At 36.9% G+C, this 25,023-nt stretch overlaps 3 protein-coding genes and 1 non-coding gene across 4 annotated transcripts; 2 read left to right on the forward strand and 2 right to left on the reverse strand.

Annotated features, from left to right (window-relative positions):
* Positions 1-427: 427 nt before the first annotated feature.
* On the reverse strand, positions 428-5,141 carry LOC137726079 (uncharacterized). The gene is made up of 9 exons (XM_068464943.1): positions 4,968-5,141; positions 4,753-4,836; positions 4,424-4,533; positions 4,250-4,300; positions 3,633-3,776; positions 2,721-2,810; positions 2,121-2,227; positions 1,634-1,718; positions 428-1,111 (listed from the first exon to the last, which is right to left on the reverse strand). Exons 1-9 carry the CDS (start codon positions 5,077-5,079, stop codon positions 1,013-1,015), a joined length of 882 nt encoding a protein of 293 aa, XP_068321044.1. The 5' UTR covers positions 5,080-5,141; the 3' UTR covers positions 428-1,012.
* Positions 5,142-11,550: 6,409 nt separating this feature from the next.
* On the forward strand, positions 11,551-18,824 carry LOC137725685 (protein LIKE COV 2-like). Its single transcript, XM_068464454.1, has 7 exons — positions 11,551-11,809; positions 12,691-12,743; positions 12,835-12,944; positions 14,247-14,414; positions 16,175-16,272; positions 17,088-17,214; positions 18,315-18,824. Exons 1-7 carry the CDS (start codon positions 11,705-11,707, stop codon positions 18,419-18,421), a joined length of 768 nt encoding a protein of 255 aa, XP_068320555.1. The 5' UTR covers positions 11,551-11,704; the 3' UTR covers positions 18,422-18,824.
* Positions 18,825-19,276: 452 nt separating this feature from the next.
* On the forward strand, positions 19,277-19,350 carry TRNAN-GUU (transfer RNA asparagine (anticodon GUU)). The gene has a single exon. It is a non-coding gene; the product is annotated as a tRNA-Asn (tRNA).
* Positions 19,351-19,923: 573 nt separating this feature from the next.
* LOC137726112 (5-formyltetrahydrofolate cyclo-ligase-like protein COG0212) lies at positions 19,924-22,795 on the reverse strand. The gene is made up of 6 exons (XM_068464983.1): positions 22,249-22,795; positions 22,064-22,154; positions 21,247-21,473; positions 20,904-20,979; positions 20,483-20,608; positions 19,924-20,328 (listed from the first exon to the last, which is right to left on the reverse strand). Exons 1-6 carry the CDS (start codon positions 22,717-22,719, stop codon positions 20,180-20,182), a joined length of 1,140 nt encoding a protein of 379 aa, XP_068321084.1. The 5' UTR covers positions 22,720-22,795; the 3' UTR covers positions 19,924-20,179.
* Positions 22,796-25,023: the final 2,228 nt, after the last annotated feature.

Below are 25,023 nucleotides of genomic sequence, written 5' to 3' on the forward strand. Positions count from 1 at the left end.
GCGAGAGTGCCTGAGTGAGGGAGAGGATGCTGAGGAGTGAGGTCAAGGAGAGATGTAGAAAGTCTGGGAGAGTGACTGAGTGACAGTGAAGGTTTTATTTGGATTCAACAGTTGAGATTAACTGAGTGACAGTGAAGGTTTTATTTGGATTCAACAGTTGAGATTAAATCTCAACCAAATCGGACAACTGTTACAATTCCAAATATATATTTAAAATTAAATAATATATATTTTTTTTATTTCGGTTCGGTTTGGGATTACAGAATGAAATGAAAAGTGAGATCGATTCCCGTACCAAGTTTTCTGGATCGATTCTATATTAGGCATTGAAATTTTCAAGATTTTCGGTTTGAGATTTTTTCAGTTCGATTTGGAATTTTCGGTATTTTATTCCAGCCTTAATTAAAAGGAGGCTTGTCAAGCATAATAGTCAATCGCTCACCATCCTGGTTCAACTAAACAACATAAAGTACTTTTCGACCGTTAAGGACACGTGGGAAGATTGAAAACTTTACGGCACAAGGCTTTAGGAGTAGGCCTACTCAGGAAACAATCAATCCACGTGTCAATCATCAATCAAAAGCAGAAGTATAGAACATAACGTAAAGGTTGTCAGGCCACTGCCCAGGAGTGACATCGTTGATTAATGAAGGCCGAGCAGGTCACTCAACACACATTGGTCTACAAGAATGTGCAATCCCAACTGCGCAAAATGTCACTTCATCGCTGAATATTCGCTGATGGTTACAAAGGTTGTCAGCATGCTAGTCTACGTAGGTGCCCATTAAACGCCAGAAAAGTAAAAGTAGGTGAGCTCAATGCTTTCTGAGTTCACAGGGGGCCTACATAAAGGAGTGGAAACCTCTTGTAAGCGGGTCAGACGACTGAAAGGAGAGGGAATTCTAGTCTTTAGCCGAGTGCTATTTGTAACCTTTGAAATCAATATATTCTGAGCAACACAGTGAATGTAGCCCAGTTACACAAAATTGTCAACGAAAAGCTCTAAAGATTATCAATCCCCCATATACTTCTGTTTCTTGGCCGTGTTCATGTATGGTCTGATGACCCATTCATTCTGGGCCTCGTCCTGATCCATTGTTCCTAACCTTATCTGCAATATCAAAGTGGTAAAAAAAAAAAAAAAAAAAAAAAAAAAAAAAAAAAAAACGAGTGTAAACGCGCACAAGTAATGCTATGAAACATTAAACAGTCTACTAGGAATAAGCATGGCATGAACATGATTGATAAATCAGGTGATTTGATTACCACCTGCACGGCTTAGAAAGGAGGTATTGGATTTGATAGGTAAACAAAACATCATTGTGCCTCGGTATGTGTATGCGCTTGTGTGTATGTTATGTAGCTTTCTTTGTATTAAACAGAAGGGAAAAAAAATTAAAAAATATTAGTGTCAAAAATTCAGCAGGCAGCAAGAAAATTTTGAGCAAATGCTCAATTAAATTTAAAAAATATTAAATGGAAGGAAAAAAAAACTAAATAAAAAAATATTAGTGCCAAACGACATAAACAACACCAGCATGTCTGCATGTGAGTGCAAAATGAAACGCGTGCTATATCCTTTTGCAAGAAGCACAAATTTCTCAACAATGAAGATGAGGTAATGAGTACTAACTTTAAAAAGCCTCAATTCAAAACGAGGACCAATCTCCTTCAGCTCAATGGAATTAGGACCTCCAGGTTTCTCATAAGTATGGTGCCTGTACGTTCTCAAATTGTTAACGGAAATGGAAACACAAAGCAGTGGTTAAAGATAAAAAAAAAAAAAAAAAAGGAAAAATAATGAATACAATGTACAATTGCTCCTAAGCAATGGTTAAAGACAACAGAAAAAAGGAGAAAAGAAACGAAAATGCACAAAAAAAAAAAAAAAAAAAAAAAAAAAGGAGGAAAAAGCAGTATTAATATCTAATGACCAAATAAAACAGTTGCATAATATATGTTCTGACCAAATAAAAGTAGCCTGAGTCGGTATCATTCAAGAAAGCCCTATCTACATTCACCAACATGTGCAAATAATAGAATTTATGGGAAATGTGAAAATCATTTAGATATATGATATATCAACAACCATCCTTATAGAGGAGTGACAACAAACCAACCTGAATGAAATGTAGTCAGACCGATTGGCGAAAGTGATTATGCGTTTCGTATCCGGCTTTGGCACTGGAAAGAGATGCTTTAAAATATTTGCTGCCCTCTCACCCAACTACGAACAATCAAGAAAAGAAAATCATATTCAATGGAACAGTCAAAGTTAGTAACTACAAAGGCCAACTCAAATAAAAAAAAAAAAAAAAAAAAGGAACTGATGCAGTGATGTAAGTGTACATATGATTAAGACATAGCAGGATTGGATGTATAAGAATTAGTAAGAATAGTAATCAGGAAGGGCACTACAGAGAGAGAGAGAGATGAAAGATGGCCTCATCTAATTATATCACCAAGGTAGGTTATCAATAACTCAATATATAGAGATAGAACAGCAACATTGAAATTCCTCGCATGATTTTCATAGTCAGTGGGTATGTCATAAATAACTGGCATAAAACCTTTGGAGAATAACTATAATCAATCATCCTCATCTCTGAACCATTATAAACTATCTCTAATTGGATCAATGGGGTCCGATCTACCTTGGCATAATGTACAGAGTAAAGTAAGCAATCAAGATGCTGGAATCTTTAATCGAAACATGATACCTTGGTCGTGAAATTGTCAAGTATCAGGTGTGGATAAACCTGAGGCATCGTTCCCATGGCTTTCTTGTCTTTGATGTCATGCCTTGTGACCTACAACAAAAATACTATTAGAACAGTGCTCAAAATAAATAAGTCAAAGCACAGATCCAATAAAGCATGACAAAGTCAAAAAAGTAAACTGTAAAAACATGTATTGGTTAATACCAATGTTCACCGAGATTGGCAATCTGCAATTGTCAGTAATAAACCTTCAATTTATGGTTCTTTTCACTTAGAAGCTGCTGCTTTGTTTTTTACTATTTTTTTTTTTACGGAATTAGAGTCACTCAAGTTGCCTGGAGAAGGATTGTAATAGTGGTCCATGGATCATTCGTGGGTGATCTCAAGCTATTGACTTGCCTATTATGCTTGACTTTGAAACTCTGGATCCAAGTCTACCAATATTCATCCATTTAACTCTCTTTATAAAAAGAAATATTCCAGTCAATACTTTTAGAAGCTATGAGGCTTTCTTGCTAGGTTTAGGCAACAGAGTTACATCACCAATGCGAGGGCGAGATTGATCTTCTTCAACTTTCTCTTTATTTTTTTTCACCTGACAATCACTTCTAGCATTAACCAGACTCCGTTTAAGTACAATCAACCATTGAAAATCACAAATTTGAAAACCCAAGGCCATCTCTCCCACAAGAACTGTTAAGCAATGAAACGAAATTCCTTGTAGCCCTATTCATACCTTTAGATCATGATCCCTCTCTTTCATTTTTTAAAATTGTATCTCGGCCTCACTTTTTCCTAATTTTTGCTGCTGACGGCCCTAAGGAATTTATGTTGTCTGGATTCCTGTCCTACGTCAGTCTTAATACCAAGATATTTGTCCAACATTAACACAAAAATTATCACACTACTTACCACATTGAGTAGTTGAAAATAAGCTGTTGGACCAAAAGGTAGGTGGCTTATAATCAAACCATCTGGTACACCACGATGTTCATGAACCAACACAACATCCGTAAATTCATGTGAACGGCATGTTTCAATAATTTCAGAAATAACCTGCAGGATTTAGAGAAAAAAATATCATTATATGCTCAAGTATGGAAAAGGACCAAAGGCCAAAGCATCAGAACCATCAATGACAAGATAGGCACGTCCTTAAATGTCATAACGTTCTCAAGTAAAGAGGTCAATCTAGACATAATTGTAACACAAAAAATGACTAACAATGTAAAAACATAAAAATTCACACAAGAAAACTGAATAAATTAAACGCGCAGAAAACATCTTCCCACAATTCAACGGTTGGGTGATGCATGTTGATTCATAAGAAGTAATCAAATAGCATCATGCAAAGCACTATGTGCACATCAATTCAGATTACCGCTCTGTCCACCTTCTAGTGCCTCCAGTTAGATTGAAAATGGCAGAACTTTTAACGAAGTCAATGATTCATTAGGTCAAAGGCCCTTTGAGTGGAAAAAATTATCTCCACAATCAATAATAAAAGCTAAGCAAAAAAATGCACCAACCTGGCCACCACGATTCATTTGTTGCGCATTGGGAAAAACAAGTTTCAATTCCTGAAACAACAGTGTCATTGAACGGCAATCAATAATCAACACCGGCCTTACATAATATCACTAAAATGAACACAAGAGTGCAGCAAAACTAATGTGGCACATAAGGAAAAAGGCTAGACCAACCTTGGCAAATTGTATTAGTGGTGCACTCGGATCACGAGAAGTAGTCAGCAAAATTTTCGGGTCTCTTTGAGATGCATTTGCATATTCATCATCGATATGTGACCTTGGGACTGGGATTCAGAAATGAAAGCCATGAAGAATCAACAGCATAACTTAATGAAAACTAAACAAATAAAGGTTTAAATTACTACCCGAAAAATTACAAATTAATAAATTATCGATTACACAAGAAATTTAACACATTGATACATAATAAAAATAAATAAAAATAAAAAGAGAACTTTCATAGATAAATGATCATAAATTGATAATTTTCATAGACCCCATACCGGCAGTGTTTTCGTCCTCTAAATCGATCTCTTGACGAAGAGCAGCCTCCTCATTCCGGAGCTCAGTGGGTATCGGTTTCCCCTCTGCAAAGACAACAAATTTCCCAAAATTGTTACAAATTCAATTACTCCAAAACAAAACTTCCAATTAGAAACAAATAACATACACACATATATGTAAATTCTAGAGAAAGAGAGGGGGGAAAGAGAGAAACCTTCTAGAGCTTCTTTGATCTTGCGCTTCTTCTCATAGAGCAGTCGTTGTTTGCCTTCCAAGCTCTTTCTGTACAAGTACTCCTTGGTTAACCTAATTTTTCGGCGCAGCATACTTTCTCTCTCAGTACCACAAACTATAGAGAGAGAAAACGAAGGGGGGGGGGGGGAGAGAGAGAGAGAGAGAGAGAGAGAGAGAGAGAGAGAGTAGGGGTTTAGGAAAAATGTCTCTGCGTCTGGGTTTTAGGGATCTCTTCTCGCTCACCTGCAAGAAGGCGGGGACATAGGGTTTGCGCGAAATTTCTAATCCTAGCCGTCCACTTTTTGTTCCTCTAAGTCATAGCCGTCCTATTTACAATAACGAAATTTCACAAAATCCACGTAGTTTACAAGAACTTTCACTTTTGTCACTATACTTTGTTTTATTACATATTTGTCCTTGTAATTTAGATTTCACGCACATTAGACAATTAAGAATTCTATCAAATGACGCGGTCCATTTATGTCTGTATATTGTTTGTTTTATGTTGTTTAGTACAATTTTCACCGTTTATTGTCTTTGCTTTCTCAGTGGATGATTAAAGTGATGTGTTCGAATATAACAATTTATATGTAACTCATCCATGGACGGATTCATATAGGGATCCGGAAGGTTTCGAGATCCTTCGGAAGCTTAAAGAAACACTTGTGATCGACCTTCAGGACCCTTCAACAAGGTGCAGCGGAGAGACTTGTTGCCTCCATAGATATGCTGCTTGTTGCCTCCAGGTGCAGCGGAGAGACTTGTTGCCTCCATAGATATGCATGCAGCAGTGCTCATAACGAAGAAGAAGAGGTTTCTAATTTTTGTTTTCATCCTCCAAATCGACGCAGTTATCCATCCCTTATAGGGGCCTAGAAGACTCACAAAGGCATTTCAGCTTTCTCTTGGCCACAGTCAAGCAGACTCACCAGCTTTGAACCTCGAACCCGAGACCTCCCTATTTTTTGTATTTTGAAAGCCGAAATATGCGCCCTTACCACTGGGCCACATGATGTGGTTGATTATTCAATGAACCAAATTCAATAAAAAATAGTGATATGGAATTAAACTAGTCTAATTTCTTTTCTTTTTTTTAACTTTTATCTTGGGACCCCGGATCTTAAAATGCTGGATCCGCCACTGAACTCATCCCAATAATTTTTTTTCTAATATTGAGAAACAATTAAAGTTCTTAACAGGGCATTTAAAGATTTAAAGAAACCAAATACAATCCTTTATAAAAAATAAAAAATAAAGTTTACTTATTTATGGTGCAAGTATTCAATATATAATATATTCGAATATAACATCTCTCTCTGATGACAATTGCCAACGATGTCACTGCTGATAATCAATAACAAAAGGATTCATTAAGCCTTTTCAAGGGTCAAGGTGTAAAGCCTATATCAACTGAGAAACAAAATTATTCCACCAGCCAATTGTGTGTTTTCACGCGAAGACTACCAGTGGCTACACCCTCCCTCCCTCCTCACATTTAATGGTGGAGATAGGAATTATTCGGAATGTGAGCTAAACTAAAATTATTACTACGAAATAAAATGCTCAATTTTTTTTGTTGTCAACATAAAGCCACCGTTCTAAAAATCCCTTGGCAGCGCCAGACGGCTGACCACTACCCCAATTAATCCTTATGCCTTTGAAAACTAAGAAAGGGTGTCTAGACCTGCTTAAGCGCTTGCCTAGACCACCTAGGCGCCCGCTTAGTACGCCCAGACCTACCTAGGTCGCGACTCATTTAGATAGAAAGTAGATAACTTTCATTTTATGTTTTATCTTTTTTAATAAATTGTAAGAGACTTGTTGAATACTTAGATGAACAAACATTATATGCTTATTCCCCATGTTTTAATTATGTTCTAATATTTTATAATCTATATGTTATTTTATTTTGCAGTTTATGTATCTCATTGAAATTATGTATTTTTTTTTAAGTATATGCAGACACTTATTTACATGATATATAATAAATTTACTTAAATTCGCCTAGGTCCCGGCTAACCGCCTAAGCGCTAGGCCCTAGGCCGCCGCCTGACTAACACTTAGCATCTTTTAGAACTTTGCATGAAGCTATATAATAGTAAACCTGAAAGTAATAATTTGAAGTAAGAAATTTATGGTCTATTTTCTAGGCTTCTAGCCTTCAAACTTTTAGATGAATAAAATAAGGAACTGTGAGTGGTATTAGAAGTTTTATATTATTACCATTAAATTTGAATATTTATTAAACTCTTATTTTCCCTACGAACAACTCTCAAATTCAGACTTTCATTTGTTGGGTGGACTACTACAATTAAAAATCATAAAATAGGCCAAACGATTAGTATTTTTAACCTTAAATAATTAAAACTCTCCCTATGCTATAGGTGAGGATCCTAGGGATTCTATGATCGTGACCGTTCATCATACATCGTGCGGTCATAAATTATTTTAAAATTTAAAATTTAAAATTAAATATAAATAGTTCCTAACGAAAATTAATCGCATGATGTACGATAAACAGTCACGATCACGAGATTCCTAAGATCCCCAAGAAAAGAATCTGGCGAGGATCATTTTCCATGCTATAGCCCACTGGAGCCATGTACTTGACTCCGCCAATGCTCACAGCCAGCCTCCTATAAACCCATGTACCAACTTACCCATATTTATGAGGCCTATTTTTAGGCCCCTGAGACTCAATTTTGATTCCACTTTGCTTTACGCAACTCAAAATTCGAGTCACTTTACCGTGTTTATGTTCTTCTGTCAAATCCGCTCCATTTTGATCTCACTTTGTCCTTGGAACTCGATTTTGATCCCACCTTGACCCTTGAAACTCAAAAATTGTTGTTTTACTTCGTGAAACTCAAAACTCGGTCTATATTACCTTAATTATGTTAATTTCTTTCAAAAGCCATTAAATATGCTAATGTGGATAAAATATGCATATGTGAAAAAAATGAAAAATACGATAAATGGTGAACCAAAGAGGGAAGAACGACTCCTGACATCATTTATCTTACCACTAACGTAACGACCCCATCTCGCCAGCTAGAACTCCCTCCTTCTTATCCAGAAATTGATGTCACAACGATGAAACTTTTTATCTCAATCTAATCGTCCATATTTGATGCAATGGTGCTAAAATGAAGCGCACATAAGCAGCGCAAGGGAAATTTTATTTAAATCCATCTAACTCATTTCTATACCCAACTTACTTGTTGCATCCATTTGATTTTTAAATAAACTATTAATATCTCTTTAAACCCAAATTTAATATCTAATATACTCCTATAAACCCAATTCAATATGTGGATTTATTTTTACACCCTACGCTATGTTTTCTTAGTGTCCTCATAATTCTTGAATTCCCATAGCTTGAATTTTTGCAAGTTTGCAAATTTGCAAATTTGCAAGATAAAAATCAATGGCTCTCAAGGCCGTTCATGTCTCTGACGTTCCAAACCTCAATCAAGATAAAAATCAATGGCTCTCAAGGCCGTTCATGTCTCTGACGTTCCAAACCTCAATCAAGTCACAGAAAATGCTGCCGCATTGCCCATACATTCTCTGTGCTTGGCTCAAGGTCTTGGCATTTGCCATCGAATTAATTACTTGGAATTCAAGAAACTAAAAAGCAAGAGGAATCTGACTTTTGGAATTGGGTTTTTTTTTTTTTTTTTTTGGGTGTGTGTGAATAGGTGTGAAAGATGAGGGTGAAGAAACGAAAGGGTATTTAATTTTATTAGTTGCATATACAACTATACCGGTAACAAGATGTAGGGAAGGTAGTGTTTTCTAGTCCTTTTTTGTTTGAAATTAATTGGGATTTGTTGGCTTTTTTTTTTAATGGTTGAATAGATTTTTCTCCCTTATCCGTCTTTTCTCTCATTCATTTCGAGAATCAAAACTCGGGTCAGTGTCAAATTTGGATAATAATTCAAGTTTCTAGTGCACAAATGTGATTAATGCATTCTGTTCATTAACAAATACCTCTTAAGCTAGTCGTTTCTTGTCTAGTGGCACACTGATTACCTCTTATTTCTGCATTAGGGTCTATTTCTGACTCATTTTTTATACATTGCGGTATAGGTCTTGCATCACCGTTGTGACAAGGCCTGCTGGCTATGTGACGTAGACGGTGCATAGGGTTTCCCTTTTGAGTCATGTCTCGACATTTTGGACACTGAATGAGCTACACCAGCTCGGTTAATTCAGCTATTTAGTTGCTGCTCTTAAACTTCCGTTAGTTGCTGCTCTTAAACTTCTGTTTGAGCCCTTGGTTTAGACAGAGAAAAATAATAAAACAAGCTAGACATCTTCAAGTGAACATCTTCTCATTGTACTCAAATCATCTGTCACCTGTATGGTGATGCAAATCTGGTTCCATGAAAGAACCACACTGGCTTTGATTTTCACTTCACCAGAAATACGACGCAGTTTGTTGTAATTTTCCTTTATTAAATTCAGGCTCTTCTGAGACACGCTCTTCTTCAACATGTTATATCCTACTTGCCAGTAATCAATTTGATTTTCTCTTCGTCGGTAGAATTTCTTCTTCTACTGATTTTCCTATTTGCTTCATTGGTTTTTCTAGAGGCTGCAGTTCCTCGGTGGTAAGGACTCTATGCTCCGGTCATTTCAAACTTTCAACCAAATTGGCTTGCATATTGGTTCCTCCATCCTCTGTTCTTTTCCCTTTCCCATTGCTTTCTTGCAATTGCTTTGTGTAAGTTACTTCCGGCGTTCCTGAAAAATAGTTTTGCTGTCTTGAATGTTTACATGCTAATGTGCATATTGACATTTACTCCAGTACCTTTCTAAGGTAGACTGCTGAGGACATTTGCTGTGTGGTTTTGTTCAATCACAGAGCTTGTGTTAGTAAATGATTTCGGGCAGTTTGAATAACGTTAAATTTGGATTTGACTATCTTCAATGTAGGACTTAGGGATAATTAAAATTAGGAGTTTACAAACGAGTAGCTCTTCATGGGTTCTTTTAGGTGGTTCTAAGTTCTAGCCACATTAGTGGCTCCTCTACTCTATGACCGTTGCCAGTTATTTACTAAGTACAAAATGTCCAAATCAATGATGGCTGGACAGGAATATCTTATTGCACTGTCTGGTTTGATGCAAATTGCTTAGTTACCTTATTCTTTCTGCCATTACTGCATGGTCTGATCACTGTGAAGTTTATGTTCTAATACTCTCCAATAAAACCTAATGACGGGGTTAAAGCACCTCCACCTAAACTACTCAAACTTACATCAATTGTGTGGCTGTGATCGTTTACCTGTGCTTCTTTAGTTAATAGCAATAGCATGATTTCTGTTGAATGAGTTCAAGTTCGGCTGATTATAAATTATTCTTGGATAGGGTTTCTCGACCGAAGCTGAGCATGAACCAAAGTTAACCAAGCAACCTTGCCTCGGTTCGACCAAGTTGTACTGCACTGCTCTCCTCCGTCCTTGTGTGCCCATGGCATATAAATTGCTATTCGTTAAACGGTTTCCGTGATCAATTTTGTTTTTCCTTGTGTGCACGATGTAATGCTTGGCCTGAAGAATTAATGGACTATCAACCTAGAACGATAGGAATGTTTCATTCTCTTTGTATGGTTTCTACTTGCTAGCAGGCTGTCCCTGTTACTCTGTTAGGTTCATGTGATGATGCATGAGCTTATTTGGGTTGAAGGCCTTCGTAGTCCAGACCTTGCTCATTAATAAAGGGTAAATAGTTTTTAGCAGTCTGAATTATGTTTTCTTTTCGGTCATTGGAAGTGTTATGGCATAGTATGTTCTCCTTCTGCCTTGTATATGTATGTTAGATTGCCGAATCTACAGCGCATAGAGAAAATGTAGTGGCATGTTATCGATGGACGGGTTTTTTACAAAGTCGGTGATCAGTCCTTTTTGCGTATGGCATTGCCACTCCCGTTTACAACATCTACATTCAAAACTTAATTTGGAAATCATATTTCGACCAGCACGTTCTTGATATGCCCCTAATAGCCCATGGAATGTGTAGCAATGATTTTTTTGGTTAACTTCGTTAGAATTTCTATCGATGTTTTACCTCTCCCCCTCAACTCTTTATTTTGGATAACAATTGTAACAATGTTACTCATCAAGTTTCCATTAAAATAGAATCCACACAAGGCAAATAAATAACTAAGTTCGTGAAAACAATTCCAAACGAATAATTAAAACGTTTATTTCTATCTAGACTTATAAGGATTTTAATACATAATTTTTATTCCACTTTGGAGTATAAAATGCACCTGACGGTTACGTGCAAATGATACTTTACCGTAATGAAAAAATGTAAAAATATCTCTGCATTTTGAATTCTTCGTACGGGTTTGATCCTTAGCGATTTTCTATTTTCTTACCTTTAACAATTTAACTCGCTCTAGTTTGTAAGACAAAATGGAGGTGACGAGTCCCAAACAAATCAACAGCACAAATTTGAAGTCGTGTTGGAAATTGGGTAGGTAGATCTAGAGTTAAACCAAACAAGTTATCCGCGCAGCCAAACAGGGGTTAGCAACAGTCAGAAGAGAGACGGTGTCTACGAAGAGAATCTGAGACTGAGTCCGAGTCCGAGTCCGAGTCCGAGGAGTCGTGGCAAACTGAAATCAGCTGCTTTTCCTCTTCGGTCTTCCGTCTCCCGTCTCCGCCGCTCTGGTTAAGTAACACAACGACGGAGAAGCAGCCAAATGGCGGAAGCTAAAGAGCCTACGTCGTCGAGTCCGCTGACCCAAACCGACCCTGAAGATGTTTCCAGGTCTCCGCCAAGCTCCCCCAACTCCTCAACTCGCAAGGTCTGTCTGTCCGTCTGTCACTCTCCCGGTCACTTCAGAATACCTCTTCCCCAATTTGGAAATTTAATCAAATTTCTTTTCTTTCCTGTGGCAGTTTGGGATTTGATTAGAGCATAAAACCCTAATTATGAATTTGAAACAACCATAATTAATAGTTGAACGCTTATTAGGTATAATTTGTAGTAGAAGTAGTGAAACTCGGTTTTCTTTACTAATAAGCTTTGATTTGGTCCTGATGATCTTTTAATTGTCCTTACTGTTTGTGGGTTTAATTTAGTTGTTGAATGCCAACTTTTTCCTAATTAGCTTTTCGAGATAGAGAAATGTTGTATTAGGGGGTCTGGAATCTGGTTAAAACATAGATTGTTCTGATGGTAAAGCAAGGGGCTTGGAGCTCGGTTGGTTTATAGCATTCAACCCTGCACCCAAAGTATCGAGTTGGAATTCCCCCCTTCCCCAGCATTGCTTGTATAAAACAAAAAATGGTAAAATCTTATTTTGAGCTCTTGAATAAACTACAAATGGTTAGCCTTGAGATATAAACAAGTGTTGCTAATTTCTTCATACTTGTTCCAAGTTTGAAGTACCATTTGTTGTGCAAATGTTATCCTTCTTAGAAACAGCTTGCATTTATATAACCTCTAAAAAGACTATATCATAAGGTTAAGAAAACTGTTAACAAAAGGGGCGTAATTGTCTATGATAGTGGTCCGAAGTAGATTTTGTACCAAGTGGTTTTAGGAAGTTATGTTAGTCCTTTTCCTCTATCTAGTCCTGTTTAAAGTCATCTTTACTGGATAAATGTTTTTTCTTTTTTTAAATTATTTTGTTGGTTGTTTTTCAATGCATAAAGTATACCAAACAACTTGTGCCTTCATCAGGCATGCTATGCAGTGCTTCAGAGTTGGGTCTCAAAGAAATTCATGACCGGATGGTAAGGTTTTTTTTTTTTTTTTTAATTGTATAATCTTTTATAAAAATGTTGTTTGATTATAACGTATTAGTTTTGAATTGTGAATTTGCAGTATGGTTCTCTTTCCTGTCGCAGTCACATTCTTCATCACTTGGTGGTTTGTTCAGTTTGTAGATGGTTTCTTCAGTCCAATATATGCCAGGCTCGGGGTTAACATATTTGGTATGACTCCAGATCACGAAATTGATGTTTACTTTGGGACAGCGATGACTAATGCTTAAGGAAGTAGAATTTGATGAATGAATCTCTGTGAATAGTTCTGAAAAACTTAATAATGATAATCGCTATTTTACCATTATAATAACCAATTATAAAATAAATGCTATAGAGGTTTGGATACTTGAAGTAGTTTGTGACTCCTTAGTTCTTACTTGCATATGTTTCTGCGTGTCTTAAAATACTAGTAATAATTTTGACCACAAAAATTGGGGAAAATTCTAATAATACTGTAATACTATAAGGATTTGATTTGAATAGGTTTTGTGGAAGTTTCCAAATAGTTCAAGTTGCAGTAACTATCCAAATTTGGTATTGGTGTAACACTTTTTAGTGGTGGCAAAGCATAGATTATTACTTCATCATGTACGGAAAATTTCCATACCTTGGTCCATCTTTAACTTTTTGGTCTAAACAGAATCATATCTTAAGTTCATACTAAGTTTTGCTGGATAATAGATTAAATGTTCGTCATGATGCAGCATGATAGTATTTAGGGCCAAGATTAATAGTAAAATTAATTCAACAATGAAAACTCAAAAGAAACTATAAACACCCACAACACCCTGAAATTAAAAGTAGGAAACTAACATGAAACAAGCAGATTTTGATACCCACAGTATGTTCCTTCGAAAATTTCAGAAACTAAGTAGTTTCTAACTTTCTCTGTCCGTGTTGATCCCTCTAGTTTAGGGCTGGTTCAACTCCAATGCAAGTAGTAATCCCTATAGAGTTGTGATTATATGGTAGAAGATGAGAAGGGTAAGAAAGAGGGAATAGAAGCTCTTTAGAAGAAGAGAAGAAACTGGATTCGCTCCAGGGCTTCACACCAAATTCCCTTTGCAGGAGGATAGATCAAAGTATTTTTCTGAAAGCTGATTTTTATTCATAAACTTCATTACTTTGCCTAAAAGCATTTACATATGCTTATAGTCCAGATAGCTCTTATGATGAAAGACTTTTCGACTCCCAGAAAACTCTAGATGCATTAACTTATTAATTTCTAGAATCTACCTAAAAAAGGCTTGGAGAGTAACTCCAAGGTCCATTGACAATTTGAAACTGAAGAAAACTCTAATCCAGCCACAAAAAGGTAGAGCTCTAAGGCCTCTTCCTGCATCTCTTTTGGTGATGCATCTTAAATGACTTAGCACTGATGTCCTCGTCACGTCAATTTCGTCATGGGTGGTTAATTGTTTTATCTATGCCCTTTTATGCAGTATTGAATACTTCTTTTTATTGTTGCAGGCCTAGGTTTCGTTACATCCCTACTTTTTATATTCTTGATTGGTATTTTTGCCTCATCATGGATGGGTGCAACAGTTTTCTGGATTGGAGAATGGTTCATAAAACGAATGCCCTTCATGAAGCACATATACTCAGCCTCTAAACAGATTAGTTCTGCAATCTCTCCAGGTAATTGCTATTATTTCAATTTCTCGGTCCATACTTTAATGTCCTTGTTAAGCTCTTGCATGGCTGTCCTAATTATCTTAGGCCTTGTTTCGCACCTTGGGATTGTATTGACTATTTCAATCGGATAGGATAAATAGTCATCGGATAGTACTAACTAAATTAATCGGGCGTATGGTGCAATATCAGACTAATGACTGTATTATTTATACAGTGTTTGGTACTAGTTAGTAACAATTTTGGATTGATGATTCAAATATAAAAAATAAATAAATAAATAAATAAAAAATAAAAAATAAAAAACACAAATGTGTATTCCAACCAAAACAAAATTCACAATCCAACAAAATAAAAATTCACAATCACTTGTTAATGGAAGCTTCGAGCAGACTCTCCACAAAGTGCCATGAATTTACACTAATCAAAACCTTCAAATTTCCAGAATCAAACCTCCAAATTCTTTCATTAAAAAAGGAAACGCAAATAAAAAAAATCATCAATTCAATGCTTTCCAGGCGAATCGGTGCAGCCAAAAACCCATATGAAATAAAAAACCCAATTTTGAGTTTCTGATCCATTGAAAAAAAAAACACAGATGAAATCTCCCCCAGATTTGAGCTACTAATCCATTGAAATAAAAAAACCCAGATGAAATCTTGCCCATTTTTGAGTTTAAGCACCACACACCAACACAATCAAGGAACAGTTAAGCCAAAAACCCAGATGATGTCTCTCCAGAACAGGAACGACGTGATTTGAGTTTGATCTGCCACCTCTGGTTTTCCTTTTGAAATCTGCTTGATGCTGATCGGAGGTGGGGATGGAGAAAGAGGGAGAGAGTACCTTGAGAAAGAGTTAGCCATGTGCAGAGGAGATGGCGAGATGGCTTGGAGAAAAGCCAGCACGTTTTTGTTAGCGTGAACCCGACTAAATAATACCAAGGTTTTAGACAGGATAAACAAGCGGGTGTAAGGGAGATAAAATAGGTGGGGCCAGATTAATAATCCGATGCTTGTTTAGTACAAAAGCTCACCAAACACCTGTTTCGTATTATATAATACTATCCAATGTCTTATACTCTTATACGGTGTGCCAAACGAGGCCTTAGGGTTTATGTTCTCCTCTATCTAAATGAGCTCATCCACTTGCAAGCATGTTGGCTTCACTTGAGTTAGGAGTTGGTCAACAAATGAACTAAGCCAAGGTTAACTTCAGGCTTGTTGAAATAACAATCCAAGCCCAAAAATTGGTAGGTTTCACATTAGGCTCACCAACGTATCTGAAGTGGCTATGATTTTAAAGCCATTCAGCATGCCATATAGGCTCTTGGTAAATTCTGCCTGATTGTTTTTCTCACCTCTGCTATTGGCTTTCATTACGCTGTTTGACCTAAGTTGAATAATGATGTGAATTTACGATATAAGTTCCCTTGCTTGGGTACACGAGAGACACATATGGTTCCCTATCTAAGATAAACCGTTGAATTGACCCCTATTGTTGCCATGGTAAGGAATAAGTGGTGAGTGCACACATGCAATGGTCTTTCTAATCCAAACAAATATGGTTTTATTTCATATTATTTGGTAGGTTGAATTAGTTTCTCCTGACCTAGTAAAAGTTTGTGATGCCATCTACCTTGTGAGTGTGTGGTTTGGTGCAGGGTAGAAATATCGTATTTTTGACATGGAATCCATTCAGTGTTTATTTTTCTTTTTCTCCTCTTTGGTATATTCATAAATGATTTCCTTTTTTCTATTTGACAGATCAAAATACCACTGCTTTTAAAGAGGTTGCAATTATTCGTCATCCTCGAGTTGGTGAATATGCATTTGGTTTTATCACATCATCTGTAACACTTCAGGTATGTTGGACTGTCCAATTAATAGATCTACCTTCTACATGATATTAGAACTTCGTGTACAGCCACCACAACATGGTTTAATTTTCTATTTGTCAACAGTTTGGTGTGTATTTGGAAGAAGTAAGTTTAGTTGTATGTTAAGATTGTTTTGGCCCAAATTTCGACTCCGCAGAACTTTTTTCTGCTTACTTTTAGAAGCAGGTGATGGATTATGTTGGTTATTAATGCAATGGAAAGGAACAGCTGTCTGACAGCTACTTGATTCCCTCAAAAAGCAGTTTTTATATCTGAGAAAAAGGGTTTTTTGTTTTCTTTTCTTTTGTCGAAAAAGAAAGGGCTAGTTTTGGCACCTCCTAGGAAGTACAGAAGTGGTTTCTCTGGCAGTATTATTTTTTGCAAGCACAGTTCATGCGAGAGATACTTAAGTTCATTAAATGTAAAGAAGAATTGTTCATATTTACAGGCAGCTCTAATATTATAACACTTGTAGTACAAAAATACTATGGATATCACCAATTTGTACATGCAATCCGCAAAGCAATCCATTAAATTTTGAAGAAATATGTTTGAATAATGTTCACAGCTATATCACAACAGCCTTCTAAAAGGCAAGTAAAAAAAAAAGACTATTGAAATGTTATCTACAACTTTTATATGCAAAATAAGCTGTAAATGAAAGAAACAAAACGGTTGTTTTGTGATGGTTTGCTATGGAAGATATTAATATTCTACTAGTTACATCTGGTTGTAGTTTATTTTGGATTTTCTCATAAAAACCATGAGTTAGGATCTGATTGTTTTGTGGTTGATTACAGAGGGATGACGGAGATGAGGAGTTGTGTAGTGTTTATGTCCCAACAAACCATCTATACATTGGTGATATTTTTCTTGTCAATTCTGAAGAGATCATACGACCAAATTTGTCAGTTCGGGAAGGCATAGGTTTGTTTCCTCTTTCGTGGACATGCAGTCATGCACCATATAGTCTATTTCATACATGGACATGATAGCTCTGCATACTGTGCATTTTGCCTTGTGTTTTTTCTAAAAGGTACTTATTCATAGAAGAAAGGATACACATCCATTATAACCAGGAAAGCCGATGTTTGATATGGAACAAAGATGGATTGGTAATTTACAGTTTCTTATAGGTTTAGCAGACGTGCTTTAATTTCAGAAACAGTCCAATAACAAACTGGTTGAAATTCCCATTCAAATTAAAATTTTGATCTTGGTGGGGATAATATTACCATTCAGCGAGCGATTAACATGTATACAATGGGTTGTCTTCCTAACTGTTTAAAACTGTATGAAAAAGAGCAACAATTTAATGAAAAACACATATAGATTTATTGCCTATCTAATAAGTGAGAGATTTCCATTGTGACAGCAAGTATCTTGAGAAAATAGTTTGGCTTGACAACATATCGTAAGAAGTTGGGTCCAAATAGTTTCAAATTTTTTGCTGGGTTGTTAATTGTTTTTGTATTCTGATACGTGAGTCTCTTTCATCATATTCCGGTGTTCATCAAAAGCCAGACGAGGTTCCTTGATGGCTTTCTCAAACAATTTGTTTGTTGTTCCAAGAATTTTAAGAGTTAGACGTAAAATGAAAAATAAATCAGTTCAAGTTATTCTAAGCCAGACAAAATCAAATCTTAATTGTATTATTGGTTCTGTATCCGATTTGAATTCAGTGGAGAAAATTGGGTTTCGAGTATTTTTGTTCTATATTAAAGACGGATTTGTATTCGAACAGGATTTGATATTTTTCTCACTGATCCCTCTATGCTGGGGTATATGTTCTCTCGCAACTTGATTGTTATACTCTTTTGACAAGTGTACTTCTTTTGCATTTTCTGACTATTTTTCACGACTTCTGTCCGAAAAGAGAAGTCGTTTGACTTGGAAGGAGGATTTAAATTCAACCATGGATGATTTTGTGACAATTAGCATAATTTTCTTTCCTAGTTTTTCAGAGATATTCGAGTAGTACTATTATTGCATAACGGTTTGACAATTGTTTCTCCCATGAAATGCAGAGATCATAATCTCAGTTGGTATGACGATGCCGCAAGTGATTTCTCCAATCGAAAGGATTCCTCGTCAAAGCGACAGGATTCCACTGAACAGAATGGTGTCCCTTTAGAATCAAGTCATACGGAGGGCTTATAGAGCAGGTTCAGTTGTACGCAACATGATATGTTTCTTATACGGACCGCCGGTGTTGTACGTGGTAAGATAACTGCTCTGCTTGCTCTCAAAACACAGCTAGACATGAGAAAACATGAGAGAAGCTTTATTTTTTGTTCATGGATTCATGGCTAGGGTTTTGGTTTGTATTTCGTATTCGCGATCCTATGCGTCATGTAGGAGTAGGTTACGCGATGTTGTATGTTACGTAGTATTTTTCACTGGTACGATGTACTTTTACTTTGCCTTACGCGGTAGAAATGGAATATAGAAATGCTGGTATGATGATTTTGGGGAAAGGATTTTCAACGCCCCCGTCTCTCCCACTGCACTTCTCTGTCTATTCATGGCCGGTTTGATTGAATAAATCAAAGGAGAATCAATGGACATGCATTAACTGTTTGTTTGAATATAAAATATTATGTCCCAGTGACTTTGCGCTGTGAATTGGTGTCACATTAATGTGCAATCGTTTCTCCGTAATTACAAACCATAATTTGCATATAAAAATTTGATTTCTAGCCGTTTCATTAAATAAATCAAAGATAATCAACGAATATTAATGAGCAAGGTTATGTAGAAGGATAAAAAATAAAAATGGTGTGGAAAATTAGTTTCCTTGAATTATCTATCTTAAGGGAAGGACAGACAATGACATTGCTGTTGTAACTTGTAATAAAAACGTGAACTCCGCAAGGATCTGTAATTATAAATTCCTAAAATCTCTCTTGATGTAGAAGCATATAAAGAAATATAAAGAAATATATTTGTAAATTATAAAAACATTAATTTTGTGTGCATTTCCCAGAAAGCTGGAGTAGCTCAGCTGGTTAGAGCGTGTGGCTGTTAACCACAAGGTCGAAGGTTCAATCCCTTCCTCTAGCGTTTTTTTGTCTTTTCCTGTGATATCTTTTTAGTTTTTGTGTAGCTAAACAGAGTTATGTTTATGTTGTTTTTTTGGGTCGATCATGTCGTTGAAGTCTTGAAGATGGCTCAGTTGAACGTGTGTAAAACTCCACCACTTAATTTGTTGCATACGTTCTATTAAGTTGTTCAGCAAAAACAATAATTGGAAGTTTTTAGTATGAAATGCTGCCTTCCCCCTACAACATGGTTTTCTTTTGTGTTTTGTCAATCAGAAGGAATCCTATACGAGTAGGACTTAGCGCTATTAGCGAAAATGCTTTTTAATGTTAAAGAAAGACAAATTATGATCTATACCAAGCAGTTGAAATAAGTAAGAGTTTGTACAGCCATATATTTTAGAATTCAAAAGTATATGGAATAAGGACCACTTAGTACTACGGCAAGTGAGAGATCTTAAATTCAATTCTCAACAGAAGAGAACTTATACCATATTATTGCTAGCCCATTGTGAGGCTTTGCCCACTCTCCACCCTCTTAGAATAGATAATATCGTTTGTTAAAAAAAAAAAAAAAAAAAAAACATGTAAAACGAGAGAATTGAACCTATTTCAATACAATACACATAAATCATCTATACATCCAACTATACATTAAAACTCAAGCAAGATCGAACAACATGGCCCTAAAAAAACTTGAGTAAAATAAAAGTAAAAACATGGTGAGTACAAGCCAAATCTTAAAACAAGGTGACTACTAGCCAAGTCTTATATTACACTATAAATTCCAATTTTTTGTGTTCCCGTCTTTCTTGTTACACGGTTTTATTTGTTTTATAGAGCCCACAAGTTTATCTCCCTCGTCGAGCTGTGGGAGGCAGCTTCTCAGATGGGCCACACGGAAGCTTTTGTCCAGTCTCCCGTTCGATCCTTCTCTTGAGCTCTCTAAGTATTCTAATTTGCCCCAGCTTCTCAGGAGACAATTTGTCCCAGTAAATCCCTATAACCGAAGCAATATTGGTATAAAAAATCCGACACAGTACTGAAAAATGGGCATATGGTAGTATAACAAGCCGATTCCATCATATGTCTAGGAAATTAGTTTCCCAGGAATATAAAAAAAGAAGTGAAGCATATTGCACAAGTTCACCAACCTTGAGGCTTTGGAATTGATGTGTTGGTAAAAATGACCTGCGTTGGAGTGCAGATGATGTCAACAGGTACATCGTGGATTAATAGCTTTTCAATCGGAATATCATCTACCAATTGACTGTCGTGCACTGCAAGAAATTTCACATGTTACATCTAATGCAAACACAAAAGTTAACCAAAGTTGTGCAAACTGGTTTACAGTTGTTCAGTGAATGGAAACAATATACCCGAGCAATGTCTTAAAGACAGACGAGAATCACAAATGTTCAAACAACAGTCATATTCATATGCAAACCTTTCATGCCTCTTGATCAAAAGAACGATGGAATAGGAATGCAAGCAGAGACAAATTTAATCTTCTTGAATATGCACGATACCATACAGAAGAAACAGGAGGGTTAGCAGCAAAGACAACTCACTTACCAGTTGTCACAACTGCTGTTGAGTCATCAATGGCTCCCATGAATCGCAGCATCCCGTACTCAAGTTCAGCAAACCCCTGATACATCAAAGCAAAAGAATTCAAAAAATTATTCCCAGCTCCTACAGTATGTCAAAGACTCAATTTCATGGCATTACCCAAGACAAATTCAGATTGACCAGGCTGTAACTTCAAATACAAAACCTTCTCCTATCAATACTCCAGAAAAGGAGTTACTTGCATTCAATACTAACCAAACTTTTGCCTAAAACTCAAATTTGGTTTGTTACACTGAACCAAAATACTGTTAGTATGACAAGGACAACAAAAATGCCCAATGATTACCTCACCCTTGCCAAGTCGAGCACCTGTCCTTGGATCAACAGCAACCGAGCCAATGACAATAAGATCAACCTTGATTTTCTCATCTAATCCAATTGGCCTCCCATACTTGGCAGCTCCGACAGACGTACAAGCCTCTTTGATGGTACTAGGATTCAACAAATCAGATTCAAGCACAGAGAAAAACCCAGTCCTTAAACGCGGTTGAGGAGTTAACAACTTCTTCCCACCTGCACAAGATGAAGGGTCTTACAAAGGGATTTTAGAAGTGAGCAGTAGCCATTACTGGTTCCTGGTGCACATTGATACAATCTTCCGATTTCCATCAAGTGCGACTCAATTTATTTGCACAGACTATCAATCAATACAGTATTGCAATTATTAGGTAGAATCATGTTTCACTGTGTCCCTGACTCTCATGCAAGAGAACATTCTTTTAGGGAAGTGACTGCCGCACACTCTTTTCTCCTCCTGCACACCACTTTCTATTTCTAGCCTCTCGATGAAACAAGTCAAACGAGAATCAAGGGACATAAATACCAGAAAAGGTGAGAGGAAACCAGTTTCCTTCTTTTATGGTAGATATTATTTTTAATTCGAGTGGTATTTTAATCTACTCAAAACTACAGGAAGGGGATTCGAACGAGCCCCCTTCCCGTAGGGGCTTTTTTATGGTAGATTTAGTCACCCTAAAGCACAGCTATTAACCATTTTATAAGCTGAAAAGAGATGATATAAGATGACCATTCATATTTTGCACATCAGATTGGATGACAAACAAAACAATCCATAAGTAGCTATGTTAACAGCAAAAACTGACCAGAAAGAGTGAGAAACCTGACTTGCTTCTGTGGTGAATCCGGGTTTACCTTCACGCAATCCCCGACCCGGAACACTTCCAACCCACCCAACTGTCCAAACCCACATAATCAAAATACAAATTCTCTGTAAATTTCTCTACACACACACACCCCAAAAAAATTAATTTTTAAATTGCTCTCTTACTTTATCGGCAGCCGCAGAAGCGCCGACGAAGTTTGGGATGCGGTGGTGAACGGGGCGGGGGTTCTGGGCTATGTTCCGGGCCTCCATTATGTCCCAAATTCTCTTCCGGATAACCCATTTCCAAGCTTTCGGGTCTTCGGCAACTCCACTTTGCTCGGTCTCAATCTTCGAAGTCTCGGCCATTTGCTCCCGAGCCTTGGCGTCGAGGCTGAGCCGCTCGGCCTCGTAAGCTGCCTCGTCGAAAGCGACGTCGGTTTGGGGTCCGTTGCTACTGCTACTTCTCCGCGCGAAGAGGAGCTTCCGAGAACTTGTTGGGAGGGAGACAGAGAGTGCAGAGAGAGAATGGGATTGGCGGCATTTCTGGGTTTGGTTGAAGAGGTCGAGTATGGGTATGGCCCTTACGGGTATGGATATGGATCCGAATGTAAATTGGTTTGAGTTTCGGAGCCGGCAGAAATCCATTAACGGCATTTCTGGCAACCGTATCTTCGCTTGAGAGATTATAATTTGGATAGTATTTCTTTTTTCTTTTTTTTAATAATTGATATACAGCCACTTAGTAGTATGATTTAGTGGTATTCTTCTTCATTTGTATGTGAAAGGTATTATGTTCGATTCTCGCGCGAGTTTGAACAATATTATTGCCAGCCTATTGTGAGATTAAACTCATCCCTTCTACTTAGTGTATTTCCATCTTTTTAAATTTTTTCGTTAAAAAAATTTGGACCGTCAGATAGAAATCCAATGCAAATCGAACGGTTGGGGGGTAAGTACTCTTGCAGTGTGGGCCCCAACGTTGCAAGGTTGGTCGTTCCACTCGCACTCACGCACCTGGCGCAAAAAAAATAATAATAACGCTAATGACTTCACTATGACATCACCTTAAAGTCGCGCTCCTTCAGGTACTGGGTTGGACAATTTTGGCCCAAGTGAGCAGTCGGGCCTCCTTTTTATTATAGTTTGACTTGTTTGGGCAAGGGTGGAGCTCATTTTGTTGGTTTTGGTGGATTGAATCATCCAATCTCCTTTGCAATTTGTGAGGGATGGAGTTGTTCTTATGAAAAGCTAATTTGCTCACCATGCAAATCTAAAACTGAATGAGGCAACAATGTATTTTTAACTTTCGAAATCGAACAGCACACTAAAATAGATATGAGACCACGAGACGCATCCATGAAAGATAAATGCCTTGAAAAATTGCACACGCATTTGTATAACACTAAGCACTTGTCCATTTGTCGTACAATACAAGGGTTTCGTACCTTTTTGATTGATTTTGTTGCTTAGTAAAAAATTGTAGGATTAATCTCAGTTTACTACCCTAAAGTTTCGTGGTTTTTAACATTTGGTACATGAAGTTTTTTTTTTTCATCCCAGAGTCATATCTTAAGTCTTAATTTTGGGACAGTCTCATACATCCGTTAAGTTGGCTATTAAGTCTGTCATTAATTGATGACGTGGTACCTACGTGGACAATAACTGGATGTCATGTGTCAATATGAACCCACTTAAATATTAAAAAAATAATAAAATAATAAAAAAATAAAAATTTTCCCCTCCACTTCCTTTCTTCCTCTATGTCTCTCTCACTCATCTGGGATAAAACCCACCAACCACCAACCACCTGTTAGAGTATATAGCCAAATAGATAAGGCAATTAGGATTGTTGCTGTTGTAATATTCAGTTAGGATTGTTGCTAAGTGTTAGATTCAGATAAGGCAGTTAGCTGAGTATTCACCTATATAGCAATTGTATCATTGTAACCAGAAATCATTCAAGAAAATACAAGTGAAAATTCATTCTCTTTCTTTCTCTCTCTTTCTCTAAACCTTCTTTGTTTTCTCCTTCTTCTCATTCTGCAATCTCTATGTTCTCTTTCCTGCGTATTGATTAACATGGTATCAAGAGCCATTAAAGCTTGATCAGCTTCTTCGATCTTTTCTTTTTGCTTCCGCTACACAAAATTATTTCTTCTTCTGTCTTGTGGGTGCATCAAGATTACCCAATTCTTCTTTCTTTGCTCTGCAAGATTGTGCACACCAGGGGTTTGAGTCTTTTCCTCAGACAGACTTCTCTACAATTTTTCAAAATGGTAACTGTGAATCAACTTCAAATCTTGCAATCACCGATCACTGGATTGATTTCATCCGTTTCCACGTCTATTACTGTGAAACTGGATGAGACCAACTATCTACAATGGCATTTTCAGATGCAGTTAATGCTTGAAGTCCATGGAATTATGGGGTTCGTTGACAGATCAAATCTCTGTCTTGCTCAGTTTTCTTCTACTTTTTCAGGAGATTCAGAGGTAACATCTGGTACTTCATCTTCAAGAATTGAAATCGATGTGTACAAAGTCTGGAAAATGCATGATCATTCCTTGATGTTGTTAATTACTGCCACACTTTCTTCATCTGTTATTTCCTGTGTGATTGGTAGCAAGAGTTCTCAAGAGATGTGGGTTCGTCTTCAAAACCAGTTTTTCTTACCAAGTACAAATTACAGACTGATCTTTACAACATTAAGAAGGGATCAAATTCAATTTCCCAATATCTTCAAAGAATTAAAGAAGCAAGGGATAGACTTTCTATTTTTGGTGTCACACTTGCTGATGAAGACTTTGTGATCATTGCATTGAATTGACTCCCTCCAAAATACAACACATTTAAATGTGTACTTAGAGGGTGTGAGAGTATCATTTCACTCAAGTACTTTCGTGCACAATTGCTCGCTGAGGAAACCATTGTGGATTGTGCTCTTGTTGAATGTAAGAC

The sequence above is a fragment of the Pyrus communis genome, chromosome 2 (assembly GCF_963583255.1).
Source record: "Pyrus communis chromosome 2, drPyrComm1.1, whole genome shotgun sequence".
Classification (NCBI taxonomy): domain Eukaryota; kingdom Viridiplantae; phylum Streptophyta; class Magnoliopsida; order Rosales; family Rosaceae; genus Pyrus; species Pyrus communis.